We start from the raw sequence: 16,679 nt of genomic DNA on the forward strand, positions 1-16,679 counted from the left end.
TTGTTCTTTACTTTTACATTGTAAAATCATAGATTTTTAAAACTAGAAGGGAACCTTAGTGACTATTTAGACCCACTCACAGGAAACTAAGGCTCAGAAAAGTTGAGTGGCTTGCCAAACTTGTCATGACTTTTCCAGGACAAAAATCCAGCCCCTTAGTCCTCTTTCCCCAACGATGATACACCTCAGGGCAGGCTCTTTTCAGGCCTCCTCCTCCATTGGCCTCACCTCAACTCCTTGTCTCTTCTAGGTGGATCCTTGTCACCTAACCCCAGCAATGGCCCTGCCCCCCAGTCCCCTGGCTATGGAGTATGTCAATGACTTTGATCTGATGAAGTTCGAGGTAAAAAGGGAGCCCCCTGAGGGCCGATCTGGGCCCCCCACAGCCTCACTGGGCTCCACACCCTACAGCTCAGTGCCCCCCTCACCCACCTTCAGTGATCCGGGTGTAGTAGGGGCCACTGAAGGGGTTCGGCAGGGTCTGGAAGAGCTGTACTGGCTGGCTGCTCTGCAGCAGCAGCTGGGGGCTGGAGAGGGGCTGGGGTTGAGTCCGGATGAGGCTGTGGAGTTCCTGCAGGTCCAGGGACCAGCCCCTGCTGAGGGACCTCTCTCCCACTACCCAGGAAGCGCAGAAGAGATGGGTGGCCCGAACCCCCAGGTGAGAGGGTATATGGGATGTTGGGGCCCCGTGGGGGGTCAGTGCTGAGGAAAAGGAGCCTAGGGAGGAGAAAGAGTGGAAGCCGAATAAAGAGAGTGAAAAAGATTGGGACAAGATAACAGGCGTGCTGGGCACAGGAGAGAAACGCACCAAGGGAGAAAAAGCAGCTAGGTTTTAAAAAAAGGAGCCTTCAGTCTCTCTTAAAGTTTCCCCAAAGGGAGAGAAATGAATAGTCTGGGGTAGGGGAAAAGGTAGAGATGGAACGGACCGAGAGAGCAGAAATGGAGCACAGCGTTAAGGGAGAAAAAGTACCCAGGAAGGGAGGAAGGACGGAGGTGGCAAAAAGACGAGGGTTTTTGGGTAGTGAAGAAGCCACTGGCTGGTGGTCGCGCCACGAGGCTGACCTAAGACTTTACTTCCCTCCCTCTCTCCCCCTTCCCACTCCCTCTGGGAGGATTGGGACTCATCCTATTAATTATAGACACAATGGGGGTGTCAAGGGGATTAAGGTGTAATCTAAATCCTTCAGGGGTCACAGGAAGGCAGCCTCATTCCACGATCTGCGCGGAGGATCTTAACTGACCTGGTCTTTCTTCCACATTTCCATAGGATTAGGACCCTAACGACTGACGGGGAGTGGGAGGGTGGGAGGCGTGGCGGTGGGTGTTTTCTGGGTGGCTAAGGAGAAGAGATATGGGAGGTACTCGGAGTTCTCGAGGACACTAGCCAGCCAAGTAGGACTGTGGAGAGAAAGAGGGACCGAGGGAAGAATGAGTAGGTGCTGCAAGGGAAAGTAGGTGGATGGGGCTTGGGAGAAGGCTTGCAAGAAGGGCTGGGGCTGAATGCGGGGACAGTTCCTGCCATTGTGATTGGGGAGGGATCCAAGAGTCGCCCAGTACACAGGGGCTGGGCTGGATTGATGGCTTCTGCCAGGAAGGCTCGGGAGCGGTTTATGATGGTACAGAACGTTGGGTGGAGTTGGGGGACTTGTCTTGGGAGCCTCAATCCTCCCTTTCCCCACTCCAGCTCCCGGTACTGGCGGAGCGGTTTTCCGATGCTGCGCTGGTGTCCATGTCCGTGCGTGAGCTGAACCGGCAGCTGCGGGGCTGCGGGCGAGACGAGGCTCTGCGGCTCAAGCAGAGACGCCGCACCTTGAAGAACCGCGGCTACGCCCAGGCCTGCCGCTCCAAGCGGCTGCAGCAGCGGCGCGGGCTGGAGGCAGAGAGGGCCCGTCTGGCCGCCCAGCTGGACGCCTTGCGGGGCGAGTTGGCGCGCCTGGCCCGGGAGCGTGACCTCTACAAAGCCCGCTGTGACAAGATGTCAGCCGGCGTCCCTGGCCCCGGCCCTAGCCTTGGCCTTGGCCCTGACCCCGTCCGGTCCCCGCGCCCAGGGGACCACGGTCACTTCTTCCTCTGAACCCCATCTTTTCGGGGCCCACATACCGGAGGAGCCCACGGGGCAGTATGGCCTCAACGATTGGATATCTCTCCCCGGCCTGGCATGTGCCCCTTGGTACATCACATTCGAGGGAGCTTTATTCGTTTTTGTTTGACCCAGAAATATACCTTTAAAGGTCTTCCACTTAGGATTCCTGATCTCTCCCACAAGAGAAGGGGGTGGGGCGGAATTCCCTCACCCCATTCCTTGGGAGTCAGCGTCCCCCAGCTTTTCTCTCTCTTCTGTCCTCAGGCCCCAGGTTCCAGGGCCTGCATATAGACACCCTCTAGAGCCCAGAATCCTTGGGTATACAGGGACCAATGGCAAAATTGATGGACTTCCTGGAGGGGGGCATAGGATTTCTAAGCACCAGGGGATTATAGAGCATGTAACGTAGAGGGTATGCCCTTCCATTTCCTCCACCTCATTTATCTGGGCTTCCATTTTTTTTCTGCTGGTTTCAGGCATTTTTGAGGTCTTGAGGAATAATAAACTGCTGGCCAAATCTGAGGGACTGTATCCTAGCTGCCACTTAATTTTTTTTTCTAAAGTAGAACACTAGATCCAGTGATTTCTCTACTGGGAACCCTTCCTCTCCAAGCAGAGTTCAACAGGAATTCCTATCCAAGATGCTTCTCTCCTCACCCTTTGAAACTGGCAACCTCAACGGGCCCAGGAGATCGAGAGGGAAGGGTCAGACAAGCTCCATAGCTCAAAAAATGACCAAGAGGAATTTACAGAGGGAAGCTCCCTACCTCCAGCATCCTGACTCAGAACTCAGAAAGTATGTTGGGCAGATGTGACCCCTAAACATACTAAATGAGTAAGGGAGGGCTTTCATTAGGGAGGAGCCCTGGACATTTTGAGGGTGTCCCTTCCAGAATTCCCCTTTTAGATCTCTACCTATCTTCTATCATGTGACTATCTTGGACATCCTCAGATACCCCTGCCTTTTTTTTTCCTTTTTTTTTCAGTGTGAGACTCCTCCAGGGGTGGGAAGGGAGCAGGAAGTAAATTTAAAATGAAAGTTGGGTCAAGTATTTTAATACCATTGATCAAAAGCCATTGCATTGAAACACAATTCTATTCTTTGCACCTGCATTGACTCTGCCTTCTGTCTATCTATGTTGGAGAATGAGGCATGTAGCATGTGTGTTATTTGTGCTGAGGAGCTGAGACTGTCAGGGTGATTCCACCCCCTAGGTCCATGTGAGAGCACTCAGTTATAGATTAGGGACAACCATTGTCTGTGAACAGGAAGGAGAAACACATGGTCCAAAGTGACCTCAGGTGTGATAGTGATCAGAATGTCTCAGTCTAAGCATCCCTGGGTTGGGGTCTGGTTTTGGGCACTGGGGTAAGGGTAGGGTTTTATATTTGTCTTTACTCTGCGTAGGTTTTTAAAAAATTGCCCCTTGAAACCTGGATCACTATTCTAGTAACCAGGAAGTATGAGGAATATGAGAGGACAGAATGGATCAGTGCATACCCCAGAGAGCTAGTTACCTCACCAGCGTTTGCCTTGGGGACAGAACAGGGAGAGGCAAGGAGAGGCTCACATATGTCTCTTTTCCTCTCTCCCCCTCTCCATCTGTCCCTTTCTCTATCCCTGTGCTTTCCTTCCTCATATCCCTTTCTCTCTTTGTTTCTCTCCCCTTGTATTTCTCTATCGATGTGTTTTTCTCCATCTTTGGCTCTGTTTTTCTCTTGCTTGTTCATCTTTTTTGCTTTCCCACTACTTTCCTGGCTGTATCTGTTGCTCTCCATCCTTTCCAGCTAATGTATATGAAGGGACTTGTTACCTCCTGTGCTGGTTCCACCTTCATGGTCTGGAGAACATAGACTGCTACCGAGGGGCAAAGAATCCTCCACCAAAATGGAAGCACTCCTCTGTTCTCCATGACAGCCACCCTTCCTGTGTCTCAAGCCTGGGCTTTTCTTCCTTCTTACTGCTTTTTTGTTTTGTCACCCTGACTTGGAGGCATATGGTGTGGAGCCGAGAACAGGATCCAGGGCTACTCTCACCGCATTCCCTCTTAACACTGCCTGATGAATCACACCAGACATACACCTATAACTGGACAATAGCATCTATGATTTTACCTCATGAAGATCTATCTATCTATCTATCTATCTATCTATCTCACAATTCTTGTTTCTAAAGCACTTCCTGGAAGGACATTCAGAATGACTTTTTAAAGTACACAGACAAAGGCACACACCTAAAGACCCAAAATATAATGATATGGAGATATACACCTGTAAGTTTGGACACAGTATAGGAATTAGGCTATGGGACATAGCTATTTCTCAGACCTTGGATATCAAATCACTGCTCTTGATTCTAAGGTACTCTAGATCTTGATGTTCTTCTGTAAGCTTTCCCTGTAGACCCTCCTCCTTTCTCTCCCTCCACTAGCCTGTTCCACAGCTGTGAGGGGGCTGGGGGTTTAGTCCCTGGGGAAGCTCAGCTGGGTTTCCCCCCAGAGACAGCTCAGTGAGGGGATCAGCCAACCCCTCTGACAGCCTCTCATTACCCCCCTCTTTCCTAAAGTTAACCTCCATAGTTAACACTCCTTCTCTCCAACCGCCCCCCACCCATGACCCCCCGGGGACTAGGAGGCAAGATCAGAATGAGGGGTAGGAATTTTTCTGTATACCACAGGTGCAGGGTTAGAATAAGAATTGGAAAAGAATCAATTTAGGGGATTAGAAGTAGAGGGAGGCCCTGAATGGAGTCTATAAGGTTTGGGAACAGCCCTTTCTGATCCTGAGGGGTTGGTTTTGCTTTTTTTCTGCAAATTGCTTCCCTCTCATCCTTGCCTGACCACTCCTTTTCCAACATCTCCTCCAGTTTCCAGAGGACAAAGTAATGAGGAAAGGCAGAATGACTAATAATGGGTCACTTTATTAACAGAGACTTGGGAACTTGGGGGACACTCAGAAAAGGACTGAGAAGCAATGAAATGGAGACCTGGAGGGCCTGAATGGAAGTGGGATGCAGGATTCCCACAGCTCACTTGCAGGTCTTCCTGGGGCACAGTAGATCCAAAAGGTAGAGGCACTGGTCACTCTAGTCACAGGGGACAGAACAGGCACCTGACAGAAAATAGGGGCAATCACAAATCTCTTCCCTGTACCTGGCCTTCTGCTCAAGGTCTGATTACTTTGCCCCATTCCCAAGTTACCCCTTTCAACACTATGTTTGTGACTCACTGAGAGGTTGAAGGGGGTATCCAGAGTCGCTGGCTTTAGGGTCATGGACTTGGGGTGGTTGCTGGGGTGCAGGATCTTGGTGCTCCAGGAGCAATGCCTTGACTGGCATAGTATTCAACCACCTGCTTAGGTACCTCAGCTAGGACACATTTAGCTAGTGCTGATGGTGGTGCCTGAGTAGATAGGGTCAAAGGGAGAGAGAAGCAAAGTGTGGGAAGCTGATCAGTAGATTTAGAGTGAGAAAGGGGAGGTTGGATGATCTATGCCTAATAATTCATGAATAAATATTGAATCTAAAGATGGAAAAGGGAGCTGAGATTGCATAAGGGGCTAGGGTGATACCACATAGAATTCCAGTGAGTATTAAAAGTCTTATCCCAGGAATGAGATAACTCAAGAGAATTCATGTGTGTTAGAAAGGGCAAGGCAGTGTAATCTAGAGGGTTAGAATTGGAATGATGGGAAGGAGGAGATGGGTCAGTGAGTTTAAGAGGCATTTGGATTGGGATGATAGAACTGGGTCTGACTAAGGTTTTTGTTTTTTGTTTGTTTTTTAGGGAAGAGCTATTGAGGGGAAGGTAGGATTCAGGGAGGATAAGGGAGAAGATGATGTTCTTACATCTTTGAAGTCACGAAAGGGCACAAACTGAACAATGTCCCGGGCAGCCGGGACCCCACGAGGGCAGCGGAGAGTCCCGTCATCCCCATCCAGCATTCTCATGTCAGAAAAATCAGCATTCCCCACACCCACAATGATAATGGACATGGGTAGACGAGAAGCCCTGACAATGGCTGTCCTGGTCTCTGCCATGTCAGTGACCACTCCATCTGTCAGTACTAGCAGCACTGAATATTTCTGAGTGGAAAAGGAGAGTGATATATTCAGAATTATCTTCCTTCTCTACCTTAACCCCTAATGCTTCTCAGTTCCATAACCTGAAGGGATCTATGCCTTATACTTCCCTAGCCTTCCCTCAAGAGTAGAAAGGAATTGATTATCTTTTTTTTTTTTTAAACCCTTGTACTTCGGTGTATCGTGTCATAGGTGGAAGAGTGGTAAGGGTGGGCAATGGGGATCAAGTGACTTGCCCAGGGTCACACAGCTGGGAAGTGGCTGAGGCTGGCCGGGTTTGAACCTAGGACCTCCTGTCTCTAGGCCTGACTCTCACTCCACTGAGCTACCCAGCTGCCCCCGAGGAATTGATTATCTTAACTATTACTCCCTCCCCAGTTTCCCATCCCCCTCATCCTCCTCACGGTAGCCTTTCCGCTGCTTTGCTCCTTTTGGGCTGGACCAGCTACACGGTTAATGATGGGAGCCACATTGGTAGGGCCATACAGCTGGATTTGGGGTAGACATCGTCGGTAGGAATCAATGACCCCAGAGATCTCTGTGGGTCATATGGGGAGGGGAGAGAGAAAGGAGAGAGATAGAGTAGAGAAATAAGAAGGGATTTGGGAGTGAAATGGTTTGAGAGGTTGTGTTAGAGTCAGAACTCAGGTGGTGGTGGTGGGGAGTGTTTTTCCAGATAGCCAGATAGAGTAGAGTTTCCCTTGTCTCAGGATGGAGCTCCAACATATGGACTGATATTCTTCCATATGGTAAGATAGGTTGGTAGTGGGGGAAATTTGGGGCCACTCAAATGTGTAAACTGAGTGTAGTACAGTATGTGTGAATGTATGTATATGTGGGTACAGGAATGTGTTGGGGGTACTCAAGGACAAAGCAATTCTTTCTTACCTTCACACTCAGCATTTTCAGGATCAAAGTTGATGGCAAAGTCATGGGATACCTGTTGAGGACATTGTGGGCAATGAGGGTGATGACAATAATAATAATAATAATAATAATAATAATAATAATAATAATAATAAACATTTCCATNAATAATAATAATAATAATAATAATAATAATAATAATAATAATAATAATAATAATAATAATAATAATAATCCACATTTCCATGGTAGTTTAAGTTGTACACAGCATTTTCTTCAGAGTAACCCCAAGTGAATTAGGTGAAAAAGACTCATTTATAGATTCAGATACCAGGACTCTGAGAGATTAATTGCTTGAGGTCACCTGGCTGAAGCTGAAATTTGAATCTCAATCTCCTAACTCTTAAGTACAATGCCATTTCCAACACACCATGATCATCTTGTCCCTCCCCACACCACTTTTCTTGTCAGGTACTGACCTCAAAATTTGGGGGGATCCTGGCCCCAAAACCAAATGCTGGGAACCGTTTGTCACTGGGAGATGAGAAAGGAGTAACAGATGGAGAGGAAGTTCAGTCATCAAAGACTGAACCATCCCCTCCATGCCTTGCCCATCCCCTATCCCTCTCATACCTGTCATAGTCCTGGCAGATGCCCCCAACTGCCCGAAGGGCTTGAAGATAGTGGTTGGGCTGGCGAGGGCTAAGGCAATGTAAAGATTGGCTGCTCCTTGGGTCCCCGTTGGAGGCTGTGAAATCAATAGCCACCTGGGGGTGTCAAGAGAGGAATAAATGTTCTCTTAACATTTATTCAATAAACAAGTATTTATTGAACACCTACTATGTGCCTAGGACAGTTCTAGATCCAGGAGAGGGATATAGAAATGTAAGACATTACTGAACTCAGGGGGCTTATTGTCTAGTTGATTGAGAAGATGATCATGGAATTTCAGAGGTCCACAACAGAAATGCCTAAGGTGAGAGGTACACAGGATTAGGGGTCGATTAGAGCTGGCCTCACCTTAGTAGTGTTTGTGTGCTAAGATTTCAGGGACACAGAAAAACCTTCCTGAATGAAAACTATCTCCATCTACCCCCCAGCTCAGCAATTCCTGATGGGACTGGACCTGTGATTTCATTGATAGAGGGAACTCCCAGAAGAGGAAATTCCCTCAACTAATTCAGGACAGCATCTTCTTTGCTAATTGTCTTAGAGAGCTGCTTTGAGCACAGAAATCTCTGAGGTTATCTAGCTTATTTTTTTTTAAAACCTCTACTTTCCATCTTAGACTCAATATTAAGTATTGGTTCTAAGGCAGAAGAGCAGTCAGAGCTAGACAACTGGAGTTAAGTGATTTAGTCAGGATCGAACAGCTAGGAAGTGTCTGAGGCCAGATTTGAACCCAGGACCTCCCATCTCCAGACCTGGCTTTCTATCCTTTAAGCCACTTAGCTGCCCCAATTTGGCTTATTCTTCAAGATATCTTGAAAAGGGGAATTCCAGATTTTTGTAAGCAGCCCATTCCACTTTGGGACAACTTTAATTGTTAGGAAGTTTCCCTTCTTTCCAAATAGAATCTGCTTCTTTGAAATTTTCACCTCATCCAACTTTTTTTTTTACTATATCCCCATAGCCAGTCTTCTTAAACGTAGAAGCTTTCAAAGTTGGAAGTGAATCCAGAAGTTATCTAGTTTAATCCCTACCTGAGCATGAGTATTCCAGGACAAGAGTATTCAGAGGACAGGGGCTCCTCTCCCTGGAGCTTCTCTCCAACTGGTACTCTTATAGGGATTTTATGTCTCTTTGTATATGGGTCATCAACTCTTCTTATTTTATACCAATTCTGATTCTCTCTCCTTAGTGACCCCAACTCCCAGCATGTTGGCCAGGGTTGGACTCTAGGCATGCTCAGCCCTCACTACCCTTCCCCAGAACCCTGGAACAGTTGATTCTATTCAGTGTCCCCTTGCTTTATTCTCCTGAGATTCCCCAATCCATCTAGTCCCACAATTCCCCTGGAGGGGTCCCCTTACCGTGAAGCTGATCTGGCAGCCACCCATGATGTAGTCCAGGAAAGTGTGCACTTTCTCCACCTGATAAGGGCAGAGTTGTAGAGAAAACCTCCTTAGGGAGGGTTGACTCAAGGTCATATAGAGCAAGGGGAGAAGAACATGAGGTTGAAGCTATGTTTGAGGTGAAAAGACTATGGATCATGGCAGAGAGAGGCACTGGGCTTAGGGGAAGAGGCAGGATTGGAGTGCAGTTGGGGCTGAGGTACAGGGCTTACCGTGCACTGAGTCAGAGTCACTGTCCCAGAATTCTTGTAATTCTTCTTCTTGTCCCGATACTTGGGGTTGATACAGTCCCATTGCATCTAGGGCCCAAATGTCCCAAAGCCATTGTTACATCCCCGTAGAGTTACCAGCCTCCCTCCAGGACAGAGTCTTTTAGGGTGAGACGTTCCCTATCCTTAACCCAGACCCCAGGGTGAAACTCTCGGTGATGTCCAATCCTGTCCTTCCAAACCCTCCGCTATTCATGCCTAGTGACTCCTTTCAGCTTTCTGGATCAGTCATAGGGTCTGTTCTCAGGGAAGGTAAATATGAGGACCTTAGGGAGAATATGAGGACCGTAGGGAGGTCTGTGAGGGGTCTCTAGGAAGGGTTGTTGGGAGATAGATCTTGTCATCACCTCCTGCCCTGGCCCAGCGGTGCCCTCCTGCATCTCGTTGAAGGTGCTAGTGAACTCTCCAATGAAGTCATGCTTCCCATTTGAATCATAGTCGTAGATCATAAACTGGTGGAAGAGGGGTACACAGGATTAGGAGCCAGCGAGGGCTGACCTCACCTCCGTGTTTGTGTGCTAAGATTTCTGGGACACAGAAAAACCTTCCTGAATGAAAACTATCCCCATCCACCTCCCAGCTCAGTGACTTCTGATGGGACTGGACCTGTGATTTCATTGACAGAGGGAACTTCCAGATGAGGGAATTCCCTCTACTGATTCAGGACAGCATCTTCCCTGCTAATTATTGCTTTGAGCTTGTCTAGGATCACAGAGCCAGTGTATGTCCGAGACAGGACTTGACCCTAGAATCATCCAGGGTCAGAGGCTAGTGCTCTATTTCCTGCTCCAGCTTGCCTGAAATTCTACCAAAAGAGCTTCACTCCTTTGAGTAAATGCAAATGCCTCCCTCCGTTAAAATGCAACTGCCTTAAACTGTGATGGCAGACGTTCACGTTTTATCACTGACATGTTAGTTAGTCAATAAGCTTTTTCTAGAGAACTTTGATCACAGGAAAGAAGAGAGACCATGAAGACACTCAATGTCTGCTACCGAAGGGTAAGAAAAAGTTCAGATTGGGAAGAGACGTTATCCAAAGGCAAACTTCACCTAATTCACTATTTGGCCTGTGAAAAAGTCCTTCTCTCAGTAGCCACGAGAGAGAGAGAGAGAGAGAGAGAGTGTGTGTGTGTGTGTGTACACTGTCAGTGATGGGGATGAGGGAAGCTTGCTCTAGCCTCCTCTGCCCGGCCTTACTTTGAGAGGTCGGTGAATATCACAGCTGCATAGAGAGTGGAGGGACAGGCGGAAGGGTTCCCAGCTTGGACTCAGGTTATTCTTCACCACCTGTGGGATCCGGGCCAGGGAAGTCAGGGTCAGTCTCTATCTGGATCTCTTTTACCTCCCACCCTTCCCTGTCCTCTCCACAACCTCAGTCCTCCAGACGAGCTGATCACTCTGGTCCCCATTGGTTTTGTAGATCTCCATGAAGGGGTCCGACTTGCTGAATAGATCCTAGGGGAGCAGGGAAACAAGCTGACCTGCAGAGCCCCAGGAGGAGCCAGTGTGAGGGTTGGCAGGAGATAAGGGTCAAAAATAAAAAAGAGCTTGAAGGCAGAGTGGGACTCTTGCCTATGTCTGTGCAAGAAGGGATAGAGGTTGGGAGTCAGGATACTGGGATCTGTCTGTGCAGAGAAGTGTCGGGTGGGGCTGGGGGTCTTGGGAGTTCTGACCTTGTTGTCCAGCTTCTGGGCTCTGAAGGTGAGCTGCACATAGTCATTGGTGCCAGATACCTCTTCTGCCACGATCTGGGTGCATGAAGGAAAAGGCATCCAGGACATTTCAGCTCTTATAATGGGCCCCTTGACCACCCCACTCCCCACCAAACTCTCCTCTTCCTATCTTATCTCTTGGGATACGTTTTTGTCAAGTTGGGGATGGTTGGGCAAGATGACCCTCCTCTGCTCTGCTCTGGAAAGGGTACTAGAGTTTCAGGTCTTTGTTGGTTTTGGGGAGCACTTCATAGGGTTGGGGGCTGATGCCTACCGTGATGGTGGATTTGCCAGCATTCTTTCCATTCTTTAGCAGTAGTGGCTTGGTGACCTTGGTCTGAGATACAATCTAGGAAGAGAAGCAAGGACCTCACCTGTGCCCTGCTCCCCCTGGGTCTCACCCACACAGGGCTATGGCAGTAAGGGAATGGGGAGGAGAGAAATCCCAGGGAGAATGGAAGTGAGGAAGATGGGAAGGAGGGCACGGGTGTGGGGCGAAGATAATATAAATAAGAATGGGGCTGGGAATGTAGTAAGGATCCTAGTATCTGGGGTTGGGCTAGGGTTGGAGATTGGTGGGTGGGTCTGGGGAATGATGATGGCTGTTGCTTGGGATGGTGGTGATGGATCTGACCTGGCCCAGGGTGCACTCAGCAGAGCCGAGGAAGGTGTCATTCGTAGGGCTGGTGGCACCATCTTCAGCATCAAAGACGTGGAATTGCAGTGGTTGCTTTTCCTCAAAGAAATATTCCAGGGCCAGCACTCGGGAGAAGACCGGGCTGGAGCAAGACCTTATTACTTCTGTGTGTTCCATCTGGGGGCAAGAAGAAGTGAGAGGCACTGGAGAAAAGGACATATCTCTCTGGCAAATGAACTCCACCACTGGGGTTACCTCAGTGGAACACATCCTACTTTCGGAGACCCTGCCCTACCCCTTGTGCTCGATCCCATTCCTAAAGTTTTTTTCTTCTTTCAGTCTCTCTTCTGCCTCTAGGCTGGATATGAAAGTTCAAGAACCATATAGATCTCACTACTTCCCTCCTCTAGTTCTAGAAAGGTCATTTTGGCTTATTACATATCTTTTTGAGTTTTATCACACACCTTCCCTACTTTTCATCTGTCCACCTAGCCCTCTGAACCTCCTTGGTTATGTTACTACCCTGTAAAGTTATCACAAAACTCCTAGGGTTATAACACAACTTCTAAGGGGAAAAGGATGGATTAGATTAAAATCCTTTTTAAAAAACCACAGAATCCTCTGAGGTTGTCATATCATATAAGGCTTCTGGGACATCCTATATAATATAGATTAAACAAAAAGCCAGATGGGGTTATTATAAATCTTTCTGGGCCTTTAAACTTCTCCCACCCCCAGCTTCTCTGGGGCACACAGTTCTCCTCGCCTTACCATACATTCTTTAGAGTTATCACAAAGCTTCCTGGCGTTCGGGTTCTAAAGAAAACCACCTGGCTTTCTCACACAGCTCTTTGGGGTTATGTCATAGAGTTCTAAAAAAAAAATCATATGAGTTTATTGAGGCCATCACGTCCACTCTCCAACTCCCTTCTGGGGTTTTTCCTGGGCCTCCATGGTTATTGAATACATCCTAGAATTCTAGAAAAACCAAATTATCTAAGGTTATTGCACACTTCTTTGAAATGACGACCGCCCCAGTCAGTCCCACTGGCCTTGTGAGACTGGCAGGGGCAAGGGTGGCGATCTCTTACCTCCATCCACTGTTCATCAGAGTAGAGCTTGAGCAAGACGCAGGGGTGGGGCTTGCTGAGGGTGTCTCGGTCCAGAAGCCCATGGCAGGACACTCGAAGTTCCACTCTGGAGGCCCCTAGGGTCATGGCTGGGGGCTCGGGCACCCATTCAAGCTCAGATTCCGACATGATCCTATGGGGAGCACGAGCCAGTAAAGTGGACAGGGGGTCGCAGAGCTCTCATCCCCTCAAAAAGGTTTTGAACACTGGCATATATTCCTCCTATGGCCTGGCATGTAAAACCCTTTCCTGCTTGTAGAGTATATCCCCATCTCTCCTCTCTCCACTCCCCCCCAGGCATGAAACTCCAGAGGGGTGCTCGTGTCCTTAGGGGAACAGAATCTAGAGATCCCAGCTCTGAGCCAGGACTGTCCCTCCCTCTTCTGGTCTTGGAGGAGAAAGAATATCTCTGCAGAATTCCTGAGCCCTACCTCCCACTGCCCCTCCTCTCCCCTTCCTGAGTGTCAAGGAAACACGGAGAACCCCTCTGCCTCTTATCCCTCCTGTTCCCCAAATCCTTACTCAGTTAGGTCAAGTTGCCGAGCCTCTCTTGAAATCGGGGTGCTGATCAGAGCCTAGAGAGAGAGAAAGAAGGGAAACTGAGGGACAGACAGGACTCCCTTGTTCCCAGTTACCTCCAAGAGCCAAGGCATCTGTTTGTCTTCCTCCGGGTCTGGGTGTCCCTTGTTAGGGGGAAGGGAGTCCTGGCAGCTGTGGTGGATAGTGGGGTCATCGATTTCTCCTTTTTGCTGCCTCAGCGCCTTCTGATCATTTCCCGACTCTAAGCCAGAGGCTGCACTCAGCCTTGGCAGGAGTGAGCTGGGGTGGGGTGTTCTGGGCCAGAGGCAGTGAATGGGCGACTGAGGCTTGTGGAGGGCTGAGAGTCAGGGAAGAAGGGGGGCAGGGTCCTCAGGGGGGCTAGGGTCAGATGGCTGGGAGAAGAAGAAGGCTCAGCTCTGGGGTTTGATCTGGGGACTTTTTCCCCTCCTTTGTCCTTCGGGGGACTGGGGAGTAGTGAAATGGGAAAGTTGGGGTCACAACCTCCCCTCCCACAGATACACACACATTGGAAAAGCTCTCTCTTTGTCCCTGGCAGGAGCTCCTACTATGACAAACTCTCTCTCCCCAACCCCCCCACCCCAAGATGTTCTCACACTTCCCAGCAGCCTTGGCACTGTCTCTTAGCGACAAGGTTTTGGGGGAGCCATGGTTCCCCTCCTCCCTGCCCACTAGGCTCTGTCTAGCTAGGCTCGGCTACCCAGCACCGATACCCAGTCTCGGACTCCAGCTCTCTCCCACCTCCCCACTTCTGGTGCCAAACCCTTGGGTGGCAGTGGGTAGGTGTATGCCAGGGCCTGAGGAGGGGGTGGGGTTGGGGACCTAGGAAGTGCATGATTTTGGTGTCTGTTTGTGCCTTGGGGCAATGATGTCTGTGACACCCCCACTCCTTTGTGCCTCTCTACTAGAGTATCAGAAAGTGAGTGTGTTTTAAGCATATTTTCTTGTGGGTGCACATGGCTTGGTGACTCCAGGGCTATCTGCCCTCTGGATGGTCTATGTCTATTTTCTGTCGGGCATAAATGGCTGGGTGCCCCTCTTCCCTGTCCCCCCCATTTCCTAGCTGGGTGCCCATCTCCCTGATTGTGTTTCCCTCCCTGGGTGTGTGTGGGAGTGTCTGGGTGTGTTGCTGGGCTCCAGCATGGGGTGACCCAAACCTCCCCACCTTCTCTCAGGTCTTCTGCTCCCCAGTCTGTGATTTCTTCTCTCTGAGGGGTCCTCAGACCTAACCTCCAGGTAGGGGGCATGGGGTGGGGGGAGGAATGGAGCAGGAGGAAATCAGGGATGGGCAACCTTCCTTTGGAGGGTTGGGAGGTATTGCCATGGAGACTGGGTCAGGACAGGGGTCCCTGTGGGGGCAGTGCTCACCTGTGGGGGTCTTGGATAATGGGGGGCCTCCCTGGCTCTCTCTTGTCTTGCCGTTCAGCAGCTCGGCCAGCTCCCTCGCCGCTCCAGCCGCTGGCGCCGGCTGAAGCTCCAGCTCTGTCTCTGCTGCTATTTATGGGGCCTGGATGGGGAGGGGTGGGGGGGCCGGCAGCACAGGCTTCCCCCCCCACAGTCAAGGAGGGGAGGGGCAGGGCCTCCGCCCAGGGAGCTGCAGTGCTTGGGGAGGAGGGTGGGCTGGGGTTGATGAGAGCCCAGGACTCCCATGGGTACACTGACACACACGCACACAATCACAGCTAGACATCCTATCACAGTGACATTTGCAGGCACACACAGGGACACACGCATAAAATGAGAGAGAAATCAGCACAGCGGCGCTCAAGCTTACACATACCTGACACACACGGTCACCCTCGCTTAAACACGATGGAACAGATGACAGTTAAAGCCTGTGGGGCAGGCGCACGCAGGCACGGATGGACAGACAGACAAGCGCAGGCACAGAGGCCGACAGACAGAGTGCCACCCCTAGAAGCTCCCGTGTGCGCGTGGGACCCCCACGCTAATAAGTGGGAGAAGCTCCCGGACATTGCTCGTGACCAGGGCAGCCCGTGATTCAGTAAGAACTGCCATTTGGAGAACATTTTAAGGTTTGCAAAGCGCTTTCCTTATTTGTTCCAGGGGCCAACGTGTATTTTGATCCATTACGTGCCCTCCCTCAGATGACACACCGATTCAATTATATGGACGAGTTATGTGCCCCCGGTCACTTTTGCACAGGGTAACAGATACAGTCCCTCCAGGACCCATAATGATGCCAGCTGGAGACGTGGAAAACCAAGGGCCGGGCTCACAAAATGGGAAGGAACGCTGGGGGACCCACAAACCAATCTGATAAATTCCCTTCCTTCTCTTTCTCTCTCCCATCCCATAGACCTGACAGAGAGAGAATTAAATTTCAGGTATGGGAAAGGCTTCAGGCCCGGAAGGTCCCATACCACCACCCTCTATTGAAGAGTCTGAGGAAACATCTATGGGCTATGAAACTCAAGGGAACATGCATTACACACCATCAAGGGTATAGAAAGCCTTTGGGGGCAGTAGGTGGAACAGTGGATGGAGCACCAGATCTGGAGTCAGGAGGAGCTGGGTTCCAATCTGAAGTTAGACACTTCTTAGCTGTATGGTACAGGGAGGTCACTTAATCCTATTTGCCCAGCCCTTGCCCCTCTGTCTTAGAATTATTTTAAAAGAGTAAGGAAGAAAGAAAGAAAGAAAGAAAGAAAGAAAGAAAGAAAGAAAGAAAGAAAGAAAGAAAGAAGAAAGGAAGGAAGGAAGGAAGGAAGAGGAAGAAAGAAAAAGAAAAAGAAAAGAGAGGAGAAAGAGAGAAAGAAAAAGACAGAGGAAGGAAGGGAGGAAGGAAGGAAGGAAAGGAGGAAGTAAGGAAGAGTCTTTGGTTCATGCAGAAATGGAACTTAAGTTTGTGATTGATTGATAAAGGAATAAGCCTCTGCAGGATAAGACCCAAAGTTTTCAATAACAGCACAATGCCTGGCACATAGTAATTACTTAATAAATGATTTCCTTTCATTCAGTGACACACAGCCTAGCATAGTGCAATGAGGTAAATGGCCTATTCTGGTGCCATTTAGAAGCGGAAGAGTGTAGGTTCAGAGCCCAAAGGGACTTTAAAGGTTATCTAGTCTAACCTATCATTTAACCAAAATGGAAACTGATATATATACACAGTCAGAACTTATGCCCCAAATTACTGTCTCTTCTATAGCATAGTGGGAAAGAGCTTTGGTCTTGGGTTCAACCCTTACCTACCATTTATTACCTATAAGACGTCAGGCAAGTCACTTAAATTTCTCTAAGCCT

The 16,679-nt window shown here is 49.3% G+C and overlaps 2 protein-coding genes across 2 annotated transcripts; one reads left to right on the forward strand and one right to left on the reverse strand.

The window, feature by feature from the left end:
- Positions 1-277: 277 nt before the first annotated feature.
- Positions 278-2,074, forward strand: NRL (neural retina leucine zipper). Its single transcript, XM_044660061.1, has 2 exons — positions 278-658; positions 1,685-2,074. Exons 1-2 carry the CDS (start codon positions 278-280, stop codon positions 2,072-2,074), a joined length of 771 nt encoding a protein of 256 aa, XP_044515996.1.
- Positions 2,075-5,352: 3,278 nt separating this feature from the next.
- On the reverse strand, positions 5,353-12,983 carry CPNE6 (copine 6). The gene is made up of 15 exons (XM_044662258.1): positions 12,816-12,983; positions 11,722-11,901; positions 11,362-11,436; positions 11,049-11,123; positions 10,747-10,830; positions 10,573-10,662; positions 9,723-9,827; positions 9,319-9,405; positions 9,065-9,124; positions 7,665-7,798; positions 7,511-7,565; positions 7,053-7,104; positions 6,569-6,702; positions 5,931-6,167; positions 5,353-5,484 (listed from the first exon to the last, which is right to left on the reverse strand). The coding sequence occupies exons 1-15, from the start codon at positions 12,981-12,983 to the stop codon at positions 5,353-5,355; spliced, it is 1,668 nt and encodes a 555-aa protein (XP_044518193.1).
- Positions 12,984-16,679: the final 3,696 nt, after the last annotated feature.

Source organism: Gracilinanus agilis, chromosome 2, assembly GCF_016433145.1.
Source record: "Gracilinanus agilis isolate LMUSP501 chromosome 2, AgileGrace, whole genome shotgun sequence".
In the NCBI taxonomy this organism is placed as follows: Eukaryota; Metazoa; Chordata; class Mammalia; order Didelphimorphia; family Didelphidae; genus Gracilinanus; species Gracilinanus agilis.